Genomic DNA, 26,125 nt, shown 5'->3' with positions numbered 1-26,125 from the left:
CAGGACATTCTAAAGATGGATTTAATCTCAATAAATAATAATCAGGGACAAGTGAAATGCACTTACGATACCAAAATAGGTCTACAAAAAGGCTCAACTGGACAAGCTTCAACAATAACTACTGTTCTGCATAGAGTGAAAAAACACAGGAACTGGCATTGACTCCAACAGTTGAAAATAGGCAAACAGGTCTCCCTATTGTGCTTTTAGATCTACTGATGAAAAAGAACTATACAAGAGCTAGGCATTATTATTACAGTTGGGCACCTTCACCAATGGTAGCAAGTGGTTGTGATGGAAGTGGCGCTGCTCTTTAATAATTTACAAATACTCTATGTTTACTTGTTAATTAGAATATTTTCTCTATGAACATTGGTTTACTAATAGGAAGGCGTGCGAGGAAAAAACAAAACAGGAAAGAAAACAATGGCTGAAGATACACCACCCCACTAACATAGAAGCTAACACACACACTGTTGGTTATTATTTTTTATTTAAAGGACAGCTGATCAAGTCATTTTCACTAATAAGATGGGGGCTGTGTAAAGTTTTTTTTTTGGGGGGGGGCGAGGGGGTGATTGCTGTGCATATTCAAACACATAGCAATCTGGACTCTGAACTAAAAGAATCCTTCAGAGGTAGGTCTGCACTTCAAACTGTCTTTTGGGGTCTTTTGTTCATTCCTGCAGAGGCTGCAGTCTCTAACACTGGAAGACTAACAGATTTCATCTTTGGATGAATTATTCAAATATTTACTGGACTGATCTAACATGATTAGTTCCCTAAAAGAGTTCATTTTAGCAGTTCCGAAGATGATGTCAAAGGAAGAAGTGTATATATAATTAGTGCAGCTATTGCTATACAGTTTCTAGGGGCAAAGAGAAGCCAGTCACCACACACACACAAAAAAATACAACAAAAAACAGCAGCTTGGAGTATGGGACACCACCTACACTGAAAAAGTTTTAAAATTCTCCAGTAATGAATATCAGATACTCTAAAAAGTTAACGAGAGGTCATTAGAAAGTGTTGAGAAACATACTACTTGAAAATGTTCCTAGGAAAGAATGCTCAAGATGAAAGTAAAGCGGCACGTGAAACAAGCATTATAGAAACACCAAAACTTCTAAAATTAAAACTGTTGGAGCCACAACCATTTTTGTTAGTCTGACAGTTGAGAACAGATAAGGCTAGCAATGAGCAGCCAGTGTAATACCTTAAGTAAGAAGGGCAGAGATCCCTGGCATCTATCTGGTCAGTGATTGGCTAAAGAGGTAAGTGGAATAGAGCTAAAGCCCAACATTACAATCAGCTTCTAATTAATTTCACTTTCATGTACGACTAATAAAATGTTACAAATATTTGAGCTGCAGATACCCGATTTGTTAAGTACTGTTTCCATTTAACTATTTTTAGTGTCATGAAGACATTTCCATTAGTATATTTGGTAAACGCTTATTTTCACAGAAATTCAAAATTTGGTGCCAAATCTAAACCCAGACTGTTTTGTTAAGATCTCTACCCTGCAAGAGTTTCCAAGCAAATGGAAATACATGCAGCCCATTGACTTCAACAGGATTCCTCACAGGCTAAGGGTCAGCTCCTGTGGAGTCACTTACAAGACCAACACTTGAGATCCTGTCTATATTCCAAGTCGCAAATTGGCTTAATTGTTATTAAAAATAAGGAATCAAGTTAAACTAAAACAAGTTCATGTTTAATTGAATTAAGCGGTGTCCACAAAGAGTTTTGTATTAGTTTAGCTCAATCAGTTAAAACCAGGGTTTCTCAAACAGGGGTCGCCACTAGTGTAGGGAAAGCCCCTGATGGGCCGGGCCAAGCAGCTCCCATTGGCCCGGGACAGCGATCCGCGGCCAGTGGGAGCTGCGATCGGAGCAGGTAAACACACCGGCCTGGCCCGCCAGGGGCTTTCCCTACACAAGCGGCGACCCCTGTTTGAGAAACCCTGGTTTAAAAGTCACATCTTGAGTGAAACTTTGATATAGGAAAAGGCATTTTGATACAAGTTCAAGCATCACACATCCCAAACATATTAAAAAAATTAGTGTGCAATACATAAAGTCAGATACTGGCCTTCAGCAATGACCAAACACAGTCGATGTGTCCGTAAAAGATGCCTCTGTGCAAAGCTGTCCATCCAGATTCCTTGTCTTTTGCCAATAAATCCACTCCTTTGGTGTCTGCCAGCCAATCTAGCACGCCTTTCTTACCACAGGATGAAGCAAGATGGAGGACATTCCTGCCAAAGGTATCCTTTAGGGTTGCTGCATTGTAGCAGTAAGAAGAGAGAAAAGCCTTGATCTGGCCTTCGCTTCCTCTGGTAACTACAGAAATAATATCTAAAGCATGCTGCAGGGAATGACACTTCAGAGTGCAGTCAGGCAGGATAGAATTCATTCTCACCTTTCTGAAACAGCTCCCTCATTAAGAGGAGCAACCAGTATGAATGCTAAGGCACTCCCTTTTTATGACACAATACAGTGCTGCAGGAAATTCATGACTCCTAGTACTTAAATTCAGTTTATACAGCAGCCATGAGAATCTTCATGCAGTTATGTTTGGCACTTAATCAAAAAATATAAATATTTATAAATATAAAGTTATATTTTAAAGTCTTATTTTTCCATTTTATACAACAAAAATCTTGTTATTGTCCATAGAAAATTCCAAGAATCAAAGGAGTGGGGAGGGGGGCTCCCCCTCCACACTGTCTAATTCTTCTAAATCTCCATAATTGCGAGGGAGACCTGCAAGAAAAGGGATAAAAAAGAGACAAATAAGGATTATGCAACATTCAATAGACTTTTATACCAAGACCGTACTTGTTTGTGGGTTTGGGGTTGTTGTTTTGTTTTTGTTTTTTTTTAATAGAACAGAATTTTGGTAGGCCCAATTTTTGTTATCTATTGCATTGATGTCGCCATAGATCATTAAAGCCCAACCTGATTCCTTTAAAAAATATGAAACTTCTCAATCATGCCCCACAGTTACTCCAGTTGGCTGAATCACTCAACAGCCCCCTTGGTTATCCAAATGATTTAAATAATGTATGGATTAAAAGGAGAGTAAAAATTTTAAAAGGTAAACTGGGCCATAATCTACATCCACACACAAAATACATGTCATTCTTTAAACATGTTTGGGGAAGGGGGGAAGATTGCTAAAAAAACTAAACAGCAAAGGACTCAAATTTATTCTCACAGAGGAAAAAATAAATGTGGGTAAGGAAAAAATTTCAATTTCAAGATTCAAATGATTCATTTTCAAGCATCTGACCAGTGAGACTAAGAAGGATTCTTAATTATGGGAAATATTCATGGCTGCCAGACACTATAGTATTGTGTTTTGTTTTTTAAACGAATAAATCACACATTAAATAAAGTACAAACAACCAGCATTCAAAAGCAAAAAAAATCCCAAACATTCAGATAAGTACATAATCAATTAGAATAGTCAGTGACCTACATACACCACTCAGGAAAATTAAAACTGCTGTTCAATCTGAATTTGAACTCCTATTCAAGCTGAACAAAAAAACAAACAAAAAAAAAAACACAAAATACAAACTTTAAAACATCAACCTTCTCCAGCATAAACGTCACATTCTGAGCCAGCTTCATGTGTGCAACTCCCTCATTTTAACAGGGTGACAGAAGTGAATGGTGTTTGGCCCTCTACATCTAGGATTTACAACTTTTTAGCTTATGAATGAAACCTGGGTTTGAAAATCCCCTAGAAATGTGAGTGGTATATCCCAAAAGGACCAGTACAATGTTTTCACTAGAACTGGGTTAATAATACATCAATGAGTCCTGTGAATATTAACTCAAATATGAAACAAACTTAAAGTAGCTGTGTTAGCACCTCATAAACTATAGCAGTGCTTCTCAAAGCCAATCCGCCGCTTGTTCAGGGAAAGCCCCTGGCAGTCTGGGCCGGTTTGTTTACCTGCGGTGTCCGCAGAGTCAGCCGATCACGGCTCCCACTGGCTGCAGTTTGCCGCTCCAGGCCAATGGGGGCTGCGGGAAGTGGCATGGGCCAGCTGCAGCCCCCACTGGCCTGGAGCGGTGAACCACGGCCAGTGGGAGCCGCAATCAGCCGAACCTGTGGACGTGGCAGGTAAACAAACTGACAGACTGCCAGGGGCCTTCCCTGAACAAGCAGCAGCCCGGCTTTGAGAAGCACTGAGCTATAGCATTCATCACAGCTCTGCATATCCCAGAACATTAACTAACTTAGCTGCCCATCACTTTGTGAGGTAGGGAAGTAATATCACCACTTTACAGACAGGAAAAAGGTTAAATCTTTTGCCCAACATCAACACAGGAACACTGTGGAAGAACCTGGAACAGAACACAGATATCCCGATTCCCAATCCTTGTCCTTATCCCTCTTCATCATCTTACTGGCAGAAATACTCACAGGAGGCAATTGTTATAGAACATTTGCAAAAAATGAATTCTGAGCTCAAATGTGACTTGCAGCAGAAACATGATTCTAAATAAACAGTATTAATCCAAACGATCTCATGAGAAATGTGCCCAAAGTTAAATAATCCCTCAAATATTAAATACAACAAATTTATGGGAAATAAACTAATCTACAGACCAAACTTGTACAGAGCATATTTGCTAAATAATTTCAAATAGCAAGTAATTTTAATAAAAATAAACTACTTGTGGAAAATTCAAGAACGGAGTACATTTTTGGTAAGTTATTCACTATGAATTATTCACTCTGCTCTATTTAACAGTAACATTCAGAAATATTTCATAAATCAAAAGAAATTGCAGCAATCCAATTTACATTTGTTCACCATCATCTATATGCCACACTATATGGACATTCGACAAACAGACCCAGTGCTAGACCTGAGGTGCAGACAAATTCAGTTCTGCACTAGATATTCAGAGATTCCAAGCCCAGAAGGAACCATTGTGATCATCTAGTCTGACCTCCTGTATAACACAGACTATTTGAACTACATTACATCTTTCAGAAAAACACACAATCTTTATTTTAAAATTGCCAGTAAGGGAGAATCCACCACAGTCTTGGGTTAATTGTTCCAATGGTTAGTTATCTTCACTGTCAAAATATGCAGACCTTATTTTCAGTCTGAGTTTGTCTAGCTTCAACTTCCAGCCACTGGATCATGTTATACATCTATCTGCTAGACCAGCAGTCCCCAATGTGGTGCCTGCGGGCGCCATGGCAGTCCTGACCAGCAGTCGAGCATCCGCCAAAATGCCGCCGAATTTCGGCGGATGCTCGACCGCCGCCACGGTCCTTCGTCTGGCACCCACCATTCAAAAAGGTTGTGGACCGCTGTGCTAGACTAAAGTGTCAATTATCAAATATTTGTTCCTCATATAAGTACTTATAGGGTGTGATCAACTCACCCCTTATCCTCCTCTTTGATATGGGAGTGTGTCACAGTCGCTCTTTCTAGAATGATATGCATAAGAGAACTGACCCAGTATTAGATATTGATAAGGAAGTCTTCATTCAATGGGCACCAGCCTACCTCCTTATTCCAAGGAAGTGGAAGAGGTGTTTGAGAACCATGACAGCTGCCAAAAATGATATACTAGAAATATGAAACTACACCCTGCACAGATACAGAAATAAGTGCTCTCTTATGAATACTTACTTTCCTTTATAAAGCATTTTGAGTTCTACAGATGAAATGAATTATAGAAAAGCTAAGTATTATAATTAATGTCATACTTTAATATTGGACCTTGGTTCAAAAATGATAAAGGGAAAAAATATACATATAAAAAGCTTTAGCTCTGACATGACTATGATAACCCTGCATTTTCCCTCTCCTTCACTACGCTCCAAAGAATTCTTCAAAGTTTATAATTAGTGCTATGACTGTACACAGCATTGCATGCCATATGATGGCATTAATACAAAATTGACAAACTATAATGTCATTGCCAGCTTTTATATTACAGCCCACATATGGAAAGATCTATGACCAAGCACATTTCAAATAGCACCAATTGCAAAGACACTTTTGTTGGAGATACTCCTGAGATAAGAAAGCACATAGGGTAAGGAAAACAGGAAAAGATGCCAAATTTTTATTTAAAAAAAAAAAGGGGGGGGAGGGAAGAGGGGGCAGAAAAATCAACAGAGACAGATACAGCCTTACTGTGGACAGACCAGGTATTAAAAAAGGAAAGCAAAACTACATGGCTAGGAAGCCATGTACAACATTGCATAACAAGAAACCAAGAGACAAACAGTGAGTTACTAAACAGACTAACACACTGCTACTCTGAAACCATTAAACTAATTCTATTCAGATTACATTTGCTGCAAAAGTGCAGAATTTTGACACTACAGAATTATTTTCATGCAAGTCAGTTCATCTCTCCTTTATTACAGCATTACAAACAGGGCTGCATGCACTATTAGTGCATTAATATACCTCTTGGGTGTTTTATGAGGCACAAGATTGTATACATCTCCAAGGCAAATATTAATAGATCAATAAAAGCAAACAGTTATATTATTATAGTGCTCAAAAACAGGTTAGGAATTCTACAGAATTTTTTTTTAAAACATAACAGGTCCCCAAGCCAAAGAGTTTATAAATTAAGGCCCCAATACAGCAACTGATCCTCATGCCTATGTGAAACACTATTGACTGCAATGGGACTCTGCACAGATGTAGGAGTCTACCCACATAGATTCCCAGTCAGAGGATCAGAATCTAAACAGAAAACATATCGGAAATGGACAGAGAGGGCAGGGAAGTAGCACAAGTGTGTGGTGTTGTTTTGTAATTCTGTTTTTGTATAGTGCAGAAGCCATGGTCTATTTCTCTTTCTGTCCTATGACGTCTGCCTATATTTCTCTTTTGATCATTATTAACCCTTATTTTAATTTGTGTTATAACATTAGCCTTTTTTAAACCTGCAATTATTGAGCTTTTTATTCTTTCAATAAAAACTAAAACCCCATGCCTTTTTAAAAAAAAAACATTTTGTTGTTACAAAAGGCCTGGATTGTCAGTGTTAACTCTTTTTGAAGAACTACTTCCAATTTTAACATACTCTTTCATTACAGAAAATAGCTTGCAGCAAAGAGAGGAGGACTTAAAAAGAATAAGTAGCAAGAGTATCATGAAGATGTTTTATAGTTTATACTGCGGGACTGTTTCTAAATCCTCACCCACAGCAAAGACTCTGAGGACTTGTCTTCACACGTCTAATAAAACTTCTCCCATCAGTGTAGTTAATCCATCTCCCCGGGAGGCGGTAGCTATGTCAGTGGGAGAAATTCTCCTATCGACATTGTGCTGTCTACATTGGGGGGGGGAGGGGAGAAAGGACCATGTGAAGTGAAGCAAGAAAGCATAACACCATGAGTGTATTAATCAGAAAAGTGATTGACAATATTACAAATATCACCAAACTTTTGTTCTCTTGAATTGCAGGGAGATGGTTTTGGGAGCACTGTGGCACAATTATTTTTCACCCTAGCTAATAAATGCTTAAATAACACAGCAATGAGCACTATATGTTTAAAAAAAACAAAAAAAAGAGAGAGTGAGAGATTAGCTAGACAATTTAGTTCTTGGGGTAGCAGTGTCAGGTAAATATTATAAGTTCTGTTTTATGTTAGGCACAAGTTACAGTATCATTTATGATCTGCAGGGCATCTAACAAGCCACACAGTACATAGATGAAACATTTAAAACAATATTTCAATGAATGCACTAGAATTCTTGAACAGAAAATGAGGTTTGAAGCTCTGTTTGCAGTATTATTGTAGCTCTGTTAGTCCCAGAATATTACAGAGACAAAGTGGGTGAGGAAATAGCTTTTATTGGACCAACTTCTGTTGGTGAAATAGACAAGCTTTCAAAGTGCTCTTCTTCAGGTCTGACATTCAAGATGACTTTCGGAACTAACCTAAGAGTTATCATGATTAAAGAAAATATTAATAACTTACATGTAGATAAACAGTATCTCTTCAAATTCTTCCTGTTCATGCAAAGTGGTGAAAGTCATTTATAATTTAACATTAGAGAAGGAAGAAAAAGTTGAAGCAATTTGGATAGAGAGCACACCTGTTATAATTTGGAAGATGGCAGAAACATCTCACATTGCATCTGAAGAAGTGTTTTTTACCCACGAAAGCTTATGCCCAAATAAATCTGTTAGTCTTTAAGGTGCCACCGGACTCCTTGTTGTTTTTGTGGATCCAGACTAACACAGCTACCCCGATACTTGAGAAACATTTCAGTATACTAAAGATTAAGATCATTACACTTTGGGCTAGACACTAATGAAATGTTTTGGCATTTAATTATTTTGTAGTTAAATTTCTCTCTCTTATTTTGGCAAACACTGGGCATGCTGTAGAGGCAGAACATCTAGCCTCAAGGAAAGGAACAGCAGCATGTTGCTCTTCTCCTTGATAGCCTCTGCAATGTTCCAAATCCCTACCAACCTAAGGAGCAAGAGATCAAGACCCAGACCTAAATCTCATTCTTCATGAGTCCAGACTCCCATCAATTTGCTTTTTTATTTAAGTGTCTTAGACTTCTAAAATTCTAATAATTATTATTATTATTTAATTTAGCTAGGTTTTAGTTCTCAAAACATTTTCTAGTATTTCACTATAATTGTAAACTCTTTCCAAAGTAATAATTATTCCAGTGAATAATTCAGGCTCAAATAAAATGATTTCAAAATGAACATATTTTGATACTCTCTGGTCCAAAGAAAAGGTCTTAATGTTTAGCTCATTTTTAATATTAAAAAGTGTTTGCATAATCTTTAAAATTGTCTTCCATATTATAATAGTATGATTGCCATCAAACTACTTCATTACACAGAAGTGTTGTCCTGACGGTCTCTTTAGGGTAGTATAAGTGGTTGTTCAAACAACATCAAGTAACATGAACATTACACATGTAGCTATTGAAACTTCCTCAAAAAAAGGACACCAAATCTGGGGAAAAATTAGAGACCCCATTTGTAAATGAACAGAGTTGCAAACAGGCACAAAAATAAATAAAAGAAATAAAAAAATAATCACAGTGCATGTCCTGACATTACATTGGAACATTTTTATCATGATGTAGAGCTGCTCTAACTCAAAGCTATCACATATAAATAAATCATAACCCAAACACATAAACACCAGGATAACATGCTGCAATTAGTTCTTGGCACCATGCAACTAATTTGACATAACTTCTCCTTCCTCTGTCTTTACTGCTGCAGAAGGGAGGGAGGAGGGAAGGAAATCCAGCAGCTCTAGCCCACTTGTTCAATGTTCATTAGTCACGCTGTTAATCTCATCACTGTTAATGAATACCGTAAAGAGAAAGGTCTGTACTTAATTCATAACAAAATAAAACATCAAAATGGAGCACAATTATTTAATTGACTTTACCAAAGTATCTTGAAATGACTCCATTTTACACAAATTGAATCCATTTGTCAGAACTAATAAAATACAGATGCTGAAGCCTTTTAAATATAAAAAGGAATGTTGCATGTGGTGCATTTGGAAATGGTCAAAATTATTCAGACTTAATATTGTGTATTCAAACACACACACACCTTCCCCCTACTGGAACCATATGCTGGATCCTTGATTTAGCTCTGTGTGTCAAACAATGTTCACAGCTTATAATATATTCTGGTGAACCAACAATACTTTTTTCAACATTTCATTGAATTTAAAATTATTTGGTGGATTTACCACTTAAAGTGTGCATTTCATAAATAGATTCAGTACACGTGCTGCCAAATATCTGTTATTAGGAAACTTTTATCTGAAATGCATTATTATTTAAAAAGGTGGGTGATTTGTATCAAGACTGGCAGCTATGCCAATCTCCTCAGTGGAAAGAGGAGTGAGACCACACTAAAGAAAAGGTGGTGGAGCACCACGACAAGCCAGAAAGGTCACCGGTTCTTTGAACTCTATTAAAAAGTTTCATCGCTTTGGTACTTCGCCAAGAATGTTTCTGTACACCGGGTTTGAAGCCAACATCACTGGAGGCCACTGCCAAAAGGTCTAGAATAAATAACGCGAGAGCCCATGAAAGGAAGAGGACTTTCAAGGCTGTTTGTCTGTCGGGATAAGATCAGCTGCCCAGATCCCTTCTCTGGTCGCTTTAAGGGGTTTCAAAGCGTCCGTGCCAGGCAGGGGTATGTGTCTGGGACACGGGGCACGCAACTCCCCTCTCAGGCTCCTGTGGCGAGGGGGTTGCCAGGGGAGAGCTCGCACTGCTCTCCTCCCGCCCCTCCCTACCGCTGGCTCTCCGTCCTCCCCCGAGTCTCGTCCCCTCACACCCGCCTATGACTCTGTCTCCTGGGGGAGTTCGCGTCCCGTTCCCCTCGGGCCCCCTCTCCGCCTCCGGGCCAGCTCCGCCCACTGGCTGCCTCTCGCCTTGTTCTCTGCCCCGCGCCCGCCCGCCCCGGGAACCGGTCCCCGCCGGCCGCATCGGCAGGACTCTGCCCCGCCTCACCAGTCGCTAGATGACAGGGCTCGGACAGGGTCGGCGGGACGCGCGCTGCGCGGCGCGGGGACTCATCCTCAGTGACTCCCACTCGGGGCCAGGCTGCCAGACGGCTCAGGCCGCTCGTGCGAAGCGGCGGCCACGGCTACAGCCCAGAGCCGGGGGCAGGACAGGGAACGGCTGCTGAGTGCCCACACCGAAACAAGAGCGCACGGGATTGGCGGGAGCGCTGTGTATCCCGCACGCCTATTGGCTGACTGTAGCCACCGCTCTGGCCAGCGCCTTCGAGCCGGGAGCCAGGAGTGACTGGCCCGAGGGGTCGGGGGCGGGCACCGGGGCTGGGTGCGCGTGGCGGTGCAGGGCTGGGCAGCGCGCTTTGACCGCCCTGCTGTGCTCCTCGAAGGAATGTGCCCCCGGTAGCACTTTCCGCTACCTATAGCTTGTTAGAAGCGGCTATTGTATTAAGCTGCGTCCTGATGTAGCAAATGCCTACAGGTAGCAGTTTCTTATGCTGTATTCGAAATTGCTATGTGTAGCAATGTGCTATCTGTAGCACTGATACGTGTAGATCAGGGGTCAGCAACCTTTCAGAAGTGATGTGCCGAGTCTTCATTTATTCAGTCTGATTTAAGGTTTTGTGTGCCAGTAATACATTTTAACGTTTTTAGAAGGTCTCTTTCTATAAGTCTATAATATTTACTTTACATTCAACAAATTTTTAGTTATATACGGTTTTTAAAATGTTTAAGAAGCTTCATTTAAAATTAAATTAAAATGCAGAGCCGCCAGGACCCGGGCAGTGTGAGTGCCACTGAAAATCAGCTCGCGTGCCAAAGGTTGCCTACCCCTAGTATAGATTGTAAGAAGCACCTTCTATAAAAACATGCTACTTTATTTGTACATGCTTGTCAGGGTTCCCTCCCCACTCTGAACTTTAGGGTACAGACGTGGGGACCTGCATGAAGACCCCCTAAGCTTATTTCTACCAACTTAGATTAAAAACTCCCCAAGGCACAAATCCTTAGGTAACACTGCCACCACCAAGTGATTTAAACAAACATTTAGGGAAGGTCACTTGGAGCCCTACCTTCCCCAAATATCCCCCTAGCCTGTACACCCCTTTTCCTGGGCAGGCTTGAGAATAATATCCTCACCAATTGGTACAGGATTGGTGTATAGCTGACACTTGTGCGCCAGTGTCCCTCCGCACAATAACTTTCTTCCTGCCCACACTCACGGTTTCCCTTCACTCTGAGGGTATCTGGGAGGCATCTGGGCCTGGGGACCTTTGGTGTGATTCTGGTGTAATGAACTGCATCTGTTGGGGTTCTTGGGGCAGTTGGCCTTTATATGCCCCAGCTCATTACATTTAAAACATCGCCCAGCTGACTGGTCACTGGGGCAAGGTGGGTTGCTAGAGACTGGTGTGGTGGGATGATAAGGGGTTTGGGGTTTTCCTTGTGATGTAGGTAGGGCCTTGGGCTGCCCCCGGGGGTAGGGTTTTGTTTCAGGTTGCCCCTTCTGATATTCGCTCCAACTGCTACTAGATTTTTTCTTTTCTGCCACCTCCACCATTTGGCTCCAATCTCCCCCGCCTCAGTTACAGTTTTGGGCTTCTCATCTAGGATGTACCTTTCTATTTCCTCAGGAACACTCTCTAAGAACTGCTCCTTTTGCATTAGGAAGGGCAACTCTTCCAGAGATTTAACACTTGCTCCAGATATCCAGGCATCCCAATTTTTCACAATGTGGTAGGAGTGTCAGGTAAATGACATGTCTGGTTTCCACCTTAGGGAACTGCCCACGGGCATGCTTGGGTGTTAGCCCCATTCTAATTCTGGCCTTGTTTTTAAAAAGTTCATGTGTTCCTTAGGCATTTCAGCTGCCACCTCTGCTAAGGGTCCACTGAGCTGCGGTCTCAGCTCCACCATATACTGGTCTGTAGAGATGTTGTACCCAAGGCAGGCCCTTTCGAAATTTTCTAAGAAGATGTCTATATCATCGCCTCCCTTGTAGGTGGGGAACTTTCTGGGATGGAAAGTGGTACCTGGAGAAGGATTGCTAGGGTTGTCTGGTACATTCTGCTTAGCCGTTATCCTCTTTAACTCCAGTTCATGCTTCTAGGCCTCCCTAGCCCTCTTGTGGGCAGCTTCTTCTCTGGCCATCTGTCTATTATGTTCTTTTTGTTTCTCATCAGCCTCAAATCTAGCTAATTCCAGTTTTTTCTGGACGTCACTTTCTGTAATCCTAGCTAATCCCGGGAGTAAGAAGAAAAAAAAAAACTGCTTGTGAATTCCCTTGTAGAAAGTTAACTACCCTGCCCTCAGTTAGAAGACAAAAATCTCCAGCTGCTCACAGCTTAAAAACATCCCTTTGTTACAAGGACCTGATACCTTTGCCTCCAGGCAAAGAGAGATAAGATCTCTATCTGCCCTGAGCTCCTGCTTTCTAAGCTGCTAAAAAGGAAAAAAAAAAATGTTCTTTAAAAATCCTACTGGGCTTTTGGTTCAAAATGATCTCTGGTTCAAAATGATCCCGCCACTCTGCCACCATGTCAGGGTTCCCTCCCCACTCTGAACTTATTTCTACCAGCTTAGGTTTAAAACTCCCCAAGGCACAAATCCTTCCTTGTACCTTGGATTAGGTAATGCTGCCACCACCAAGTGATTTAAACAAACATTTAAGGAGGGCCACTTGGAGCCCTACCTTCCCCAGATATCCCCCCAAGCCACTACACCCCTTTTCCTGGGCAGGCTTGAGAATAATATCCTCACCAATTGGTACAGGTGAATACAGACCCAAATCCTTGGATCTTACAACAATGAAAAACCAATCAGGTTCTTAAAAGAAGAAGTTTAATTAAAGAAAAGGTAAAAGAATCACCTCTGTAAAATCAGGATGGTAAGTACTTTACAGAATAACAAAAGACTCAAGAACACAGAGGATCTCCCCTCTAGGCAAAACCTTAAAGTTACAAAACCAGGTATAAACCTCCCTCTTAGACAAAGGAAATCACAAGCCAAAATAAAAGTAAGCTAACGCATTCCTTCGCTAATGGAGTTGGATAGCTTGCTTTCTTGATCTGTCTCCGGCAAGCACACAGAACAGACAGACAAAGAACAGACAAAAACAAAGCCTTCCCACCCCACACACCCAGATTTGAAAGTATCTTGTCCCCTTATTTGTCCTTTTGGTCAGGTGCCAGCTAGGTTACCTGAGCTTCTTAACCCTTTACAGGTAAAAGGATTTTGTGCCTGTGGCCAGGAGGGATTTTATAGTACTGTATACAGGAAGGTTGTTACCCTTCCCTTTATATTTATGACAATGCTTGAAAACTGTTATCTTAATCATTAAGATTTTGATTAGAGTAAAGAGATCCTAATTTATTTGTACATGCTTGAAAACTGTTATATTTATATGCCATAATCTCAATCATTAAGATTTTTAATAGATCCTACTTTATTTGTACATGCTTGAAAACTGTTGTCATATTTCTATGCCATTATCTCAATCCTATGCCATTATCTCAGTCATTAAGATTTTGACTAGAAACATATCCAGAACTGATCCCTGGAGAACCCCACTTGTTATGCCCATCTTATTTATCATTATGTCTATCTAGGTTTCATTTCCATAGTTTGTTTATGAGAAGGTCATGGGAGACAGTATCAAAAGCCTTACTAAAGGCAAGGTATACCACATCTACTGCTTGTAGGCTTGTTACACTGATAAAGAACGCTATCAGGTTGTGTTTTACATGTGAGACTGCTTGAAATACCTTTTTTAGCAAAGTTGGACCTGTCGCTGCTGCGAGTAGCATGGTCCTACAGATTGCAGTTTCATACACACACTTGTCTATGAAATTGCAAACTATAGGGATGTGCTACCGGTAACACTGCAATGTGAAAAAGCTAATTCCTACAGGCAGCAGTTTCTCACACCATCAGCATGTTAGACTGCTCTCTGTAGGAATCAGCTACAATGGCAGCAGGTCATAACCCCTTGCCAATGATGAGTGGCCATTACACTGCAGTCTTCCCCAGTGAGTGGGGGCTAGATGATGACAGGCAGTAGCCACTGAGGCAAGGTGGGTTTAGAGGGTTGGGGGTTCCCCTGGGAGGGGAAACCCAGAATAAGGGGTTACTGCGGGGGCAGCGCCCCAAGGTAAAGGACACTAGGGTCCGGCAGGGACATGGGTGCCCACGGCAGATGAGACACTGGCCAGTAGGAGGCTATCTGTACGCTGGAGAGCTAATTCCCGAGACGACCAACAGGAGGTTGGTGAGTCTCGACCTCGCTACAGTGCCATTGGATTAGAGGAGCTTTTGTGGCAAGAACCACCAGTACAGCAATGGATGTGTAATATAAACTATGTTAAAAACTCCCACCTTAACCCATTACTTCCCAATTCATGAGGATAAAAGAACTAACGCACTGGATACCAGTAATATTCTAAAGGTTAACTTTTCTTTGTGGGTCAATTGGACAAGTCTGTACTAACTAATGAAGAAAAATAACCAAATTATCCAACTGACTGAAATTACACAGGCCCAAGTTCAGACACGCAGTTTGGCTATTTTACGTAAGGGATCTAAAATATAGAGAGTATCTGCACAAGCAGAACAAATTATAACACATCATTGGTATGATATTCTTAAAGGATGGGCCCCCAATTATTCTTTTCATTATTCTGATAAGTTTAATGTTAATTGTAATGTGTAGTATATTCTGCTAGATGCTGAAACCACCAGCTCAGATTGTTTCAAAAAAATTATATAGTCTTGAGACAATTACATAAAGTGTGACCCATTCAATATCTCTGGATTGAAGGATCATTTGCAGGTCAATGTAGAGCTGAAGAATGAAATTGTTTCTTTTCTTTAATTACTATCAAATGAACAAACCAAACTTGACTGTTCTAACATTGTAACTCCTGTTTGCCGCCCAACATTTTAAATTGTTCATTACACTTGTTTTAATAAGATTCCATATTGTAACTAAAACCCCATTTTAAAATGCTTACTCCATTTTGCAAAACCTTGTTGTAACCTCATTAAATTAGTTCAGTGGATGGTTAACAATGCATTATAAGAAGTCTGACCTGTTTGGTACCCAGCATACACTGCCAAACCAAAGCTTCCCAAAATACAGTGGGTGAACAGTGGGATATCTATTCATGGTGCACCTCACTTTGAATCTATACAAGTGCTTCTAGTGAGTACCCTGACTGCTGAGGCAAGGAGTCCAGAAGGCATGCAGAAAAGTGACATAGTAACGGTAGTAGCTCTATGGTGACATAACTTGAGTCAACCCACACTTAAACTGTAGATATGGCCTTAGGTATATAAAATGTTTGGGCATATGAGGGCAGACTAAGATTCATTCAGGTGTTTAGGCTCAAGGCACTGGAACTGGCCTTACTGCCCCCTACAGGCTCAGGATCAAAGAGGCACAAAAATATCATTTATTTATTAAAATGTCTTGACTCGAGGGTGTATAACTCATGATTTTAGAATTCTTGTGGTTATAAAGGTTTTGGGGGAGATAGGCTCAGTGGTTTGAGCATTGGCCTGCTAAACCCAGGGTTGTAAATTCAATCCTTGAGGGGGCCACTTAGGTATCTGGGGCAAAATCGGTACTTGGGCCTGCTAGTGAAGGCAGGGGGCTGGACTTGATGACCTTTCAGGGTCCTTTCCAGTTCTATGAGATAGGTGTATCTTCATATTATCTTGAGGTTGCAGATATGTGTTCATTATATTAAAAGGAAAAATTATGAATGGGTTGAACAAAGAATTAGATCAGTCCCTCAGGATAAATAGATTGGCTATTAGCCAAGATAATCAGGGATGCAGGCCCATGCTCTGCATGTCCCTAAAACATTCTTTGATTGCCAGATGGTGGGAGTGGACAATGGGATGGTTCACTGAGTCATTGCCTGGTCTGATCATTCCCGTAGAAGTACCTGGCGTTGACCACTGTCACAAGACAGGATGCTAGATTAGGCGGACTATTGGTCTGACCACCAATATTTACACCACTGGTAGATTGACTCAAAACAAAGTTTTGACAATAGGCCAGAAATTCAATCAGAGTGGAAGTCAGATGATCCAACAGAATAAACATCTGCTCTAAAAATAAGAAGAAAAAAATAGAATTAAAAATTCAGGGAAACCCAGCAGCAGCAAAGACAACTTGGGAAACTGCTCAGAGACTCTATGCATTCAGATAAAGTTTTCGCCCCCTTTGCCACTTTTTAACCCCTGTAAATAGCAGTCAGCAGATTTTTACGGCTAATAAGGGCAGGGTGAAGGGCAGTGGCTTCAGCAATTGTTACTAAGCATGCCCAGTTCATGTGAACATACCAAAAAAACAGTTTGCTCAAATAAAAAAGCCTTGCCCCCCAAACAAACTATTTTGCAAAGCAGTGGTGTCTCAGTGCCACTGGGATAACTGTTACCCCCTGCTCTCCTGCCTGTGCTGGGTTTTGCCCTCTGACACCCTCTGCCAGCGCCTCCCTCCTGGTCTTAAGTCTGCCTCCTCCCCCTTCCTGATTTTCCCTTTAGCCTCTCTCCTACTGCTGCCTTCAGCTGCTTGATCCCCAGACCAGTAAATTTCCACCCCCTGCTCAGACAGTGGCCACGCCCCCCCTGCTCCAATTCACCCCCTTTGCCCCTTTTTAACCCCTGTCAAAAGCAGTCAGCAGAATCCTATGGCCATAAGGGCAGGGTGAAGAGCAGTGGCTTCAGCAGATGTACTGAGCATGCTCAAATGAACTGTGCATGCTCAGTGCACATAAGTAGCATACAGACGTTTCATTGCTGTAGGTGCCATGGGCACCGGCAGGACTTTTCTAGGGACGGGGAGATGCCACCCTGCTCCCAGGAGAGCCTGCTTTAATGTACAGGAGGAGAAGCAGCACATTGCCAACCTCAAAGATCCAAAATCACGAGTCAGACCCTCCCCACCCCACCCCACCACCGAAAAAGAGATTTGTTGGGTTTTGTTTGTTTGAAGTTATTGGAGACTAACAGTGGCAGCTAAAGTGTAAACAAACAGGGTGCATGTGTTTTTACAATTGTGTTGTCTTCTAACCTTGCTAATTGCTGATGAAGATGTTAATCACGTAAACAATAGCTCACACATAAGATCCAGGGTGGGGTGTTATATTATTTGTATAGGTAACCTGACACTTGCAACTCTACCAATGCTACCAGTTGTGTAAGCACAAGGATTTTTACCACTGTGTTATCTGACCCTGCTAATGTGGCCTGTGTGCATAGGCGCCGACTTCCCCACTTTCCCATGGGTGCTTGACACCCCCCACCCCATCCCCAGACCAGCCCCTACCTCACCCCTTCCATGAGGCCCCACCCTTGCCCCACCCCCATTCAACTCCTTCCCCAAAGTCCCTGCCCCTATTCCAACTCTGTTGCCGGCCCAGAGGGCCCGAGGGGGGCAACAGTGGGGTTCGTTGCCCGGTGTGTGTCACGCTAATTAACACACCAGGGTGGAGAAGCAAACCAAGTTTATTTGAGCCCAAATAAGGTGCAAGGGAGAAATAGCAATCTCAAATCCTGCACACCCGCACGCAGGTGGGGTCCCAATATTTATACCCCCTTGTTTTGTTTTTTTTTATCTGTACTTTCCCACCGTGAGGGCTACTTTCTCATGCATATAACCTTGATTACAGCAGCTGCTTTCCGCCTATCTTATCTAGTATTGGCTGCATCTAGTGCCAACCGGCCTTGCAGCTGCTAATAGTCAGCACATAGCATGGGAGGTTACAAAAGTTTAGTAAGGCTAACAGAAGTGCTTCACATAGAGGTACTTTGGTTCACATAGGCCCAGAGCCATCCTTCCAAGTTACCTAGATTTATGCCTAGTGACACCAACAACTCCTTCCCCAAATCTCCGCCTCCTCCTCTTCCCCACCTCCTCCCCCACCCTCCTGGAGCACGCTAACACTGCCAAACAGCTGTTTGGTGGCGGCTGGGCAGGAAGCGCTGGGAGGTAGGCAAAGGAGCGCGGACGCGCACGCTCAGGGGAGGAGGAGGAGAAGGTGGGGCAGGGGGGTGAGGGGATCTTGGCTGTCAGAGAGTGCGGCGCACCCACTAATTTTTCCCCATGGGTGCTCCAGCCCCAGAGCACCCACAAAGTCAGCACCTCTGCCCGTGTGGTCTGCCTTCTGTATTCCACTGCACAAAGGTCACATTTGCCAGAAGTCATTTACCTGGATAAATCATGCGGGTATAAATCATGCACACTCTGTGGAGTTCATTTTTATACTGTTTTCCCAATGATCAACTTCTTTTGCTTCAGACAATAACATTTCTCAGAGGTGGCCTTCCTATGGGTGTGTTGGCAGCTGTCCTGTGAACACTGATGACCATCATGAGGAGATCAAAGCACAGCTGAATTCAATCATAAGCAATTCTTTTTTTGTATGGTGAGGAATTCAAGTGACTAGCTGAGATAGTCATCACTTGGAGAGGCAAGTAGTGCTGTGAAAAAATCAAGCAATTTACACTAAGGATGAGTACAGTAAGACTTGGGGTAATAGTAATACATAGAAGGAAAACACATGTCAGTTCTTTGAAGAGCTGGACTGAATCCTCAGTACTTGCTCACAGCCCAGTATACAGCATGTTACACTGTAGTAAGCAATAACAAAAAGGAGAATGACTATAAAGACCATGCACTGAGCAGACCAGATGAAAAATGAGACCAAGAAGTACCTCAGACCTTGCTGGGATACGTTTTAGGTGCCTCGGAATCTAGATGTGGCAGCAAACAAGCTAGTGGCAGTTTGTTTACATGCAGAAGTTTTATCTCATTTACAGTTGTTAGAATCTTTTAATGGAAAGGTACTACCGTGATTGTTAGAGACTTACTTTAATTGCCTCTAGTTTGTAGGTTTCCCACAAAAGCCCAATGTTTTATGCTTTCTTTGCAAAAGAGTTAACTAATGAATACTGTTCCCAGAACTAGGATGATATAGTTTGGTTCAGAGAGATTTTGATGTGATAAGGTGATACATCAGTACTTGTTACAAAACAGAAACAGCTGAAACAGGTTAATTTGAGCTGTGTGTGTAAATCACTGTTTTTCAAATGGAAAAGGACATAATTGGTATGGAAAAAAAAGATTATTTTTAAGCCTTTGAGAAAGAATGATAAACAATGGAGTGGAAAAGCCAATAAGTCACCCTACTGTCACTTTAATTGGCCATTCCAAACAGCACTCTGTACAGATTTGTATTTGAGGTTAGTAATAAGTCTGCTAGTTTGGAGCAGATGAACTGCTTTTTTCAGTTTGAGACGTATGTGGGGCACTTTCTTCTCAAAACTTTGAGTTTTATAATGCACGGTTTTTTAATTATCTCATAGGAAAAACATTCTCTCCCCTGACGAGCTTTTCTTTCTGCACCAATTCTGTAATTTAAACTCTTAAGGATACTCCCCTCAACAACAAAGCTGAAGAAAGAGAATCTTCAGGCTGAGGAAACCAGTGTATTTATCATCCATTTGGAGAGAAAAATTCAGTTCAGAGAGGTTTAATTAGCTTTCAAAGTTTATTTGTGTGTGCATGCACAGATGGGGGTGACCATGACAAGACTGTAGATTCTGGGTCTTTTCCATATGACCTGGGAGGATAATTGTCAAAATATTGATTTAGAGTGCAAATAACATCTGGAAAACAATGGAGGGAGGAAGAGGGAACATTTTATCAGAAGACTTTCACTGGCAAGATAATATTTTGAGATCTCCATGACAGCAAAAATCTTCAAATGCTGGAGGATCTGCACAATAGCTCATGACATAGAGAGTCTGCAAAGTTAGGATGGGGAGGTTGGAGATCCAACACATTTGAGTTATGCTTATAACATTTTTGGGTGAGATCCTCATCAGCCCTTTGGCCCTTTTATGCTTCACTGTGGAAGGTAGCCATAAATCTGCCTCCTGCAGATCCTATCACAAGCCCCGCCCTACAGGGTGTGGCCATAGCAGAGTGCCATTGAGATTCCTGGCAGCACTGGTGGTCAACTGGGGAGACTGGAAAGGCTGCCACAATTTGAGTGGTCCTTCGGGGCTGCCTAAATATGCTGGGAGCACCTCCAACTACTGAAAAAAATAAGGCTCAGGAAGGCACAAGTATGAATCAAAGCTACCATAGCCTCCACTCTCTCCTCAAGCTGCGAGTTTTGTGATACCGTACTTGGTATAGATCTATACCGCAATTAGACACCCATGGCTGGCCCAGGTCAGCTGACTTGGGCTCAGGGGCTGTTTAATTGTGGTATAGATGTTCAGGATCATGCTGCTGATAGGATCCCAGGGCTCGGGCCTGAGCCAAAATATCTACACCATAATTAAACAGCCCCTTAGCTCAAGCCCTGTGAACCTGAGTCAGCTGGCCTGGGGTAGCCATGGGTTTTTAATTGCAATGTAGACATACCCTTAGCGGCACAGCCAGACTCTCACCCACTAGTGTGTGTATTGTTAGGATATAGATATTCAGGCCTGTCTGCAAAGGCCTATACTTTAAGAATGTAGGTGTATTCTTATCACATAGCTAGTTATAGAGGTATAAAAGAAAGAATCAAAGATCACTATCTGTGTAATGGCCTTCTCTTACTGTGACAGGCTAAGGCCTTCAGCTAAGATGTAGTTAGGCAGCCATAAACTGGGAAGTGAACGGTCACATCCTCACATTCCAAACTAGTCACATTGAAATAAGGTGCTATTGGGCTGTTAGGAATACAATCCTGTCCTGATATTCCTATCACCTCCAGAGAGAGGGAAGAGCCTAGATGATCTAAAAGGAAACTTAGTTTGATAGCATCCTGTCTGCCAAGAACTCACTTTATCAATAGACACAGCTGGAAAACCCTTATGTCTGTATAGATGTAGTTGTGAAATCCTCACGTCTGTATTGTTTTGTACGTTTATTTGCATGGTCTCTGTCTGGTTCTGTGATTGTTTCTGTCTGCTGTATAACTAATTTTGTTGGGTGTAAACCAATGAAGGTAGTGGGGTATAATTGATTAAATAACCATGTTACAATATGTTAGGATTGGTTAGTTAAATTTCAGTAAAATGATTGGTTAAGGAATAGCTAAGCAAAAATCAGGTTTTACTATATAGTCTGCAGTCAATCAGGAGGTGGTGGGGGGGAAGAATGGGAACAGGGACCGGGGATGGGGGAATCAAAATCATGTCTTGCTAAAAGGGGAAGATGGGAACAGGAACAGGGACACAGGCAAGGCTCTGTGGTGTCAGAGCTGGGAAGGGGGACACTAAGGAAGGAAACTGGAATCATGCTTGCTGGAAGTTTACCCCAATAAACATGAAATTGTTTGCGCCTTTGGACTTCGGCTATTGTTGCTCTCTGTTCATGCGAGAAGGACCAGGGAAGTGAGAGGGTGAAGGAATAAGCCCCCTAACATGTATATCCATGCCTAAGGAATTTATAGTACTTAAAGGCAAACAAGCAAAGGAAAAACATTTTTACTGCCCCTTTATGATCCTTGGGTGTTTTTTACAATAGGAGCATCAAGTAGGATATTAGTTTTGTGTGTCATCACAAAAGACTAACAACTTGGTCTTTACCCACTGTGACAGACCCAGACCAGTGGGATACAGGAGTCTGGTAGAGGGCAAATATACTGGTCACTGGATGAGTAGTTTTCTGTTCCCTGGGTGACCAGAGCAGGGGCTGCCCTAGAGCAATCAGGAACCCGCTAGAACCAATTAAGGCAGACAGGCTGATTAGATCACCTGCAGCCAATCAAGGCAGGCTAATAAGGGCACCTGGGTTTAAAAAGGAGCTCACTCCAGTCAGGTGAGGAGGAGAGGAAGTGTGTGTGAGGAGCTGGGAGCAAGAGGCACAAGGAGCTGAGAGTGAGAGGGCGTGCTGCTGGAGGACTGAGGAATACAAGTGTTATCAGACACCAGGAGGAAGGTCCTGTGGTGAGGATAAAGGTGTTGGGAGGAGGCCATGGGGAAGTAGCCCAGGGAGTTGTAGTTGTCATGCAGCTGTTACAAGAGGCACTATAGACAGCTGCAATCCACAGGGCCCTGGGCTGGAACCTGGAGTAGAGGGTGGGCCTGGGTTCCCCCCAAAACTCCCAACTCCTGATCAGACACAGGAGGAGTTGATCCAGACTGTGGGGGAAGATCACTGAGGTGAGCAAGTCTGCCAATAAGCACAGGACCCACCAAGGTAGAGGAGGAACTTTGTCACACCACCCTTACTTGACAGAGAATGAGGTGATGTGTTAGACTCTGAAGTTTTTTTCATTGTGATTGTTTTTAATAAAAACAGGAATGAAAGCTGAGCATTTGATCAGATGACTAAAAACACAAAGAATCAAAACCAATGTTTTATTTATATATTGCATACTGTCAAAGATTTATCATCTATCCAGTAAACTACAAGTACCATATGATTTAGTATTACTGTGTACCTGCTTACATCAGAGAGTGAAAATATCCCCTCTATACCAGCTTCTTTTCAAACGTTTCCACCTGTTGGTTTTACACTGCTCTGTCTCTGAACAGTCACATCTAACAGATTCTTGCCCATGAAGGAAAGGTAGACATTGAACAGCTTCTCTCACTAATATTGGGCCAAATTCTCTCTCATGTTCATAATCCCCTTGCACCCATCTGCCAATACAAAGGGGCCATAAATCTGGTGCATCTGTCAAATGAGGATTTGACAGATGCCTCTTCTGCCCCCCTCCCTTGAGGCCTGTGGCAGAGGAGCAGGTTGAGGACATAGCTAGAATGCTGCAACACTCCAGCCATCTAAAGCTGTACCCAAGGACCACAGCCACCAAGAATCATTTAGAGCAGCTCTGAGATATAGTTCTGCAGCCTATATGCTAGAGCAAATTTAGGGAGGAGGAGGAGATAAAAAGATGGGGGCTAAGTCACCTGACTTAAGGTGAGAAAAAAATTGTCCTGTAATTTTGTCATTATTGGGGCAGTCTCAGAATAAGTTTCTGAAATGAATGAAGGAAAAAGTAATGACAATTACTTTATCAATTCCTAATTGAAAGGTTCAGTCAACATCAGGAAGAGCTCTACCATTTTGGGTACCTCTGCCCAATCAGAGCACAGCAACAACAAAAAAAATCCCCAAAAGCATAATGGCAGCACCTCCTGGAACTTGGTACCCAGGGTGACCACCCCACTCACCCACCCTTAGAATCAGCCCTGGTCTACATCTCAAAGTAATTTTTTCCCTTTTAGTTAGGGTGACCAGGTGTCCTGTTTTGGACTGTAACACCAGGTCCAAAAGAGATCCAGGTGGCTCCCGTCAGCACTGCTGGCCAGGTGGTTAAAAGTCCGGTTCACACGGTGCCACAGCGGGGCTGGCAGGCTCCCTGCTAGCTGCTATGCCGTAGACCACGCGGATCCCAGGTTGGGAAGCAACCAGCATGTCCAGCTCCTAGCCTTACAGTCTACCGGTGTGTGTGTGTGTGTCCATGTGCTGCCCCCCCTACCCCCCTCCCCCACACACAGGTCCCATTGGCTGAGTCAGGGCAGGAAAGGTGGAATTAGCGCCACTCAAGTGCTCAGCAGGTGGCTATTGAGAGGTCGTGTGGCACATGCCTCTCCCGCTATTGCCTGGCCCTCTTCTCCTCATGCTTCTTGTGTGGCTGTGCTAGAGCTGCGGCGTATGCCCTGTGGCAAACTTCAGTCTGTTGCCCCATCACTGGCATCCAGGAGTTGGAGATGTGTATCCCCATCTCCAAGTGCTGGGAATGGGGCCTGCATGCCCATCCCCCAATCATTGCATCCCTCCCCATCCCAATCCCCCCAGCATCCCCATCCTCCATTATTGCATCCAACTCCCCTGCATCCCCATCTTCCTCACTGCCCTCCTCCTTGACCTCTTTCCCGCTCTATCCTCTCTCCTCAATCCCCATTTCCCCACCCCCTCATCTTTTCCCCTCCAGCCCATCCTCCTCCCTTCCTGGCTGGGTGATTTAGGCAGTCCCTGGAAAAGTGTCTCTGTAGGCAAGTGTGTGCATGCATGCATTGTATGTGTAGAAGAGACTGTGTGCCTTTGTGTAGGGAGGTGCGTATATTGCCACATGTGTATATACCTGTGTGAATAAAATTTGAAACCTAACTCTTTATTCCTTTTGCTGGCTTGCACACAAGCAAATTGATTTCATTGATAAGAGAAGGGAACTCTAAGAGATATGTAATTCTTAAAAAGTGAATGTTGTTGACTAGTAATTGCAGAAGAGCCAATGTATCATACATTTCTCCCCACCTTTGTCTAGCTATATTATAAACTCTTTGTTGCAGACTCTCTCTTTTTATGTGTATGTCCAGCACCTACCATCCTAGAGCCCTGATCTTAGTTGAGGTCTCTAGGCCCTAAAAACAAATTGTAATAATAAATAATGTGGAAGTATGTGTGTTAGTGCATGCTAGATGTGTACACATGTGTATCTGCATGTAGGTGTAGGAGTCAGTTTCTACAGATTGAATTATATAGGTGTCTGTGGTTGTGTTCTATGGATTTGTATTTAGGCTTCAGGAGTGGGCCTTTAATGGACCCATTGCAGCTGTGATAACATGTGGTCCTAATTCCACATGTAACCCTTCTGCCCCTCTGAGTTGGCAGCAACAAGGGCCGGGTTCAGTATCCAGGGGTTCCGTTTCAATAACAACACAAAAAAAAACCGGAGCCCCCCCCCAGTGTGACCTGGACCAACCCCCCCCCCCCCGGCGCGGCTAGGAGGCAATTCTTTTGCTGCAAGAAGTCTGAAGTCTAGCAAAAAAAAATTTTTAAAAAGGGAGGAAACAATGTGGCATTACGTTGGAAGACACCACACACACAGACTATACACAACCAAAAACAAAAAAAACCTCCTCCAAGGGCACTGTCTGTCCTTAGGTTCTTCAATCCACCAACCCCCAACAACAAACAACCCAAAGTCTCAGTCTCCGGTCAGTGCCACCCCAGTTCACAAGTTTTTTATCTGCCCCCCCCCCCCCCTGGGGTGGGGGGGGGGGGGGTCACACACACAGGGCACACACACCTAGGGGCCAGGGCCGACTGCCCGCCTGCCCCGCTGCTTGCTCTGCTCTGCCTTCCACTGCACTGGCTCCACCCCTCCAGCTCAGCTCCTCCAGCAGCCCCGTCAGACCACGCCAGCTGTCACCCACACTGCTCCACACACTGCTCACTGTTCCATGGCTGCTCTCTGCCTGCTGCTGCTCCTGCTCTCCTGCTGCTCTCTGCTGATAGATCTGCAGGCTCTCTCAGCTTAGTAAGCTTTAGCTCTTTAGTGATTTTCAGCCTAGTGATTTCAACTTGTAGTAGGAGAGCCCCCCCACCACATGGCCCAACAATTCAGGCAGGTCAGCAGCCTATGGTTCAAAATTAGCTCTGCTCTTAACAGTGGAGAGAGGAGAGGAAGTGCAATGGTGTCCAGGCCCTCAAAAGGGGGCCCATACCATCACACACACACACCCAGCCTCTCTCTCTCTCCACTTTTTGGGGAACCCTGTCCTCTGTCCCTTGTCTAGCAGTAATGTAGGTTGGTTTGATTCATCATCTCTGTCATAAAGCAGTCTCATC

General features: G+C 43.0%; 1 protein-coding gene across 2 annotated transcripts in view; it reads right to left on the bottom strand.

The window, feature by feature from the left end:
* IBTK (inhibitor of Bruton tyrosine kinase) overlaps positions 1-10,757 on the bottom strand; it is a 90,379-nt gene extending 79,622 nt beyond the window's left edge. The window contains exons 1-2 of one of the 2 annotated variants that reach the window (XR_005595932.1): positions 10,529-10,757; positions 2,095-2,768 (exon numbers count right to left, since the gene is read on the bottom strand). Coding sequence is in view for 1 of the 2 variants with exons in the window: in XM_039529442.1 (XP_039385376.1) it covers positions 2,095-2,418 (324 nt within the window). In the remaining variant the exon portion in view is untranslated. The remainder of the gene's footprint in view (positions 1-2,094; positions 2,769-10,528) is intronic. The other variant, XM_039529442.1, reaches the window with a different exon arrangement.
* Between the last annotated feature and the right edge of the window lie 15,368 nt (positions 10,758-26,125).

The sequence above is a fragment of the Mauremys reevesii genome, linkage group 3 (assembly GCF_016161935.1).
Source record: "Mauremys reevesii isolate NIE-2019 linkage group 3, ASM1616193v1, whole genome shotgun sequence".
NCBI classification, from domain to species: domain Eukaryota; kingdom Metazoa; phylum Chordata; order Testudines; family Geoemydidae; genus Mauremys; species Mauremys reevesii.
The sequence above is the reverse complement of the archived record's forward strand: the minus strand, read 5'-3'. Positions and strand labels throughout refer to the sequence as shown.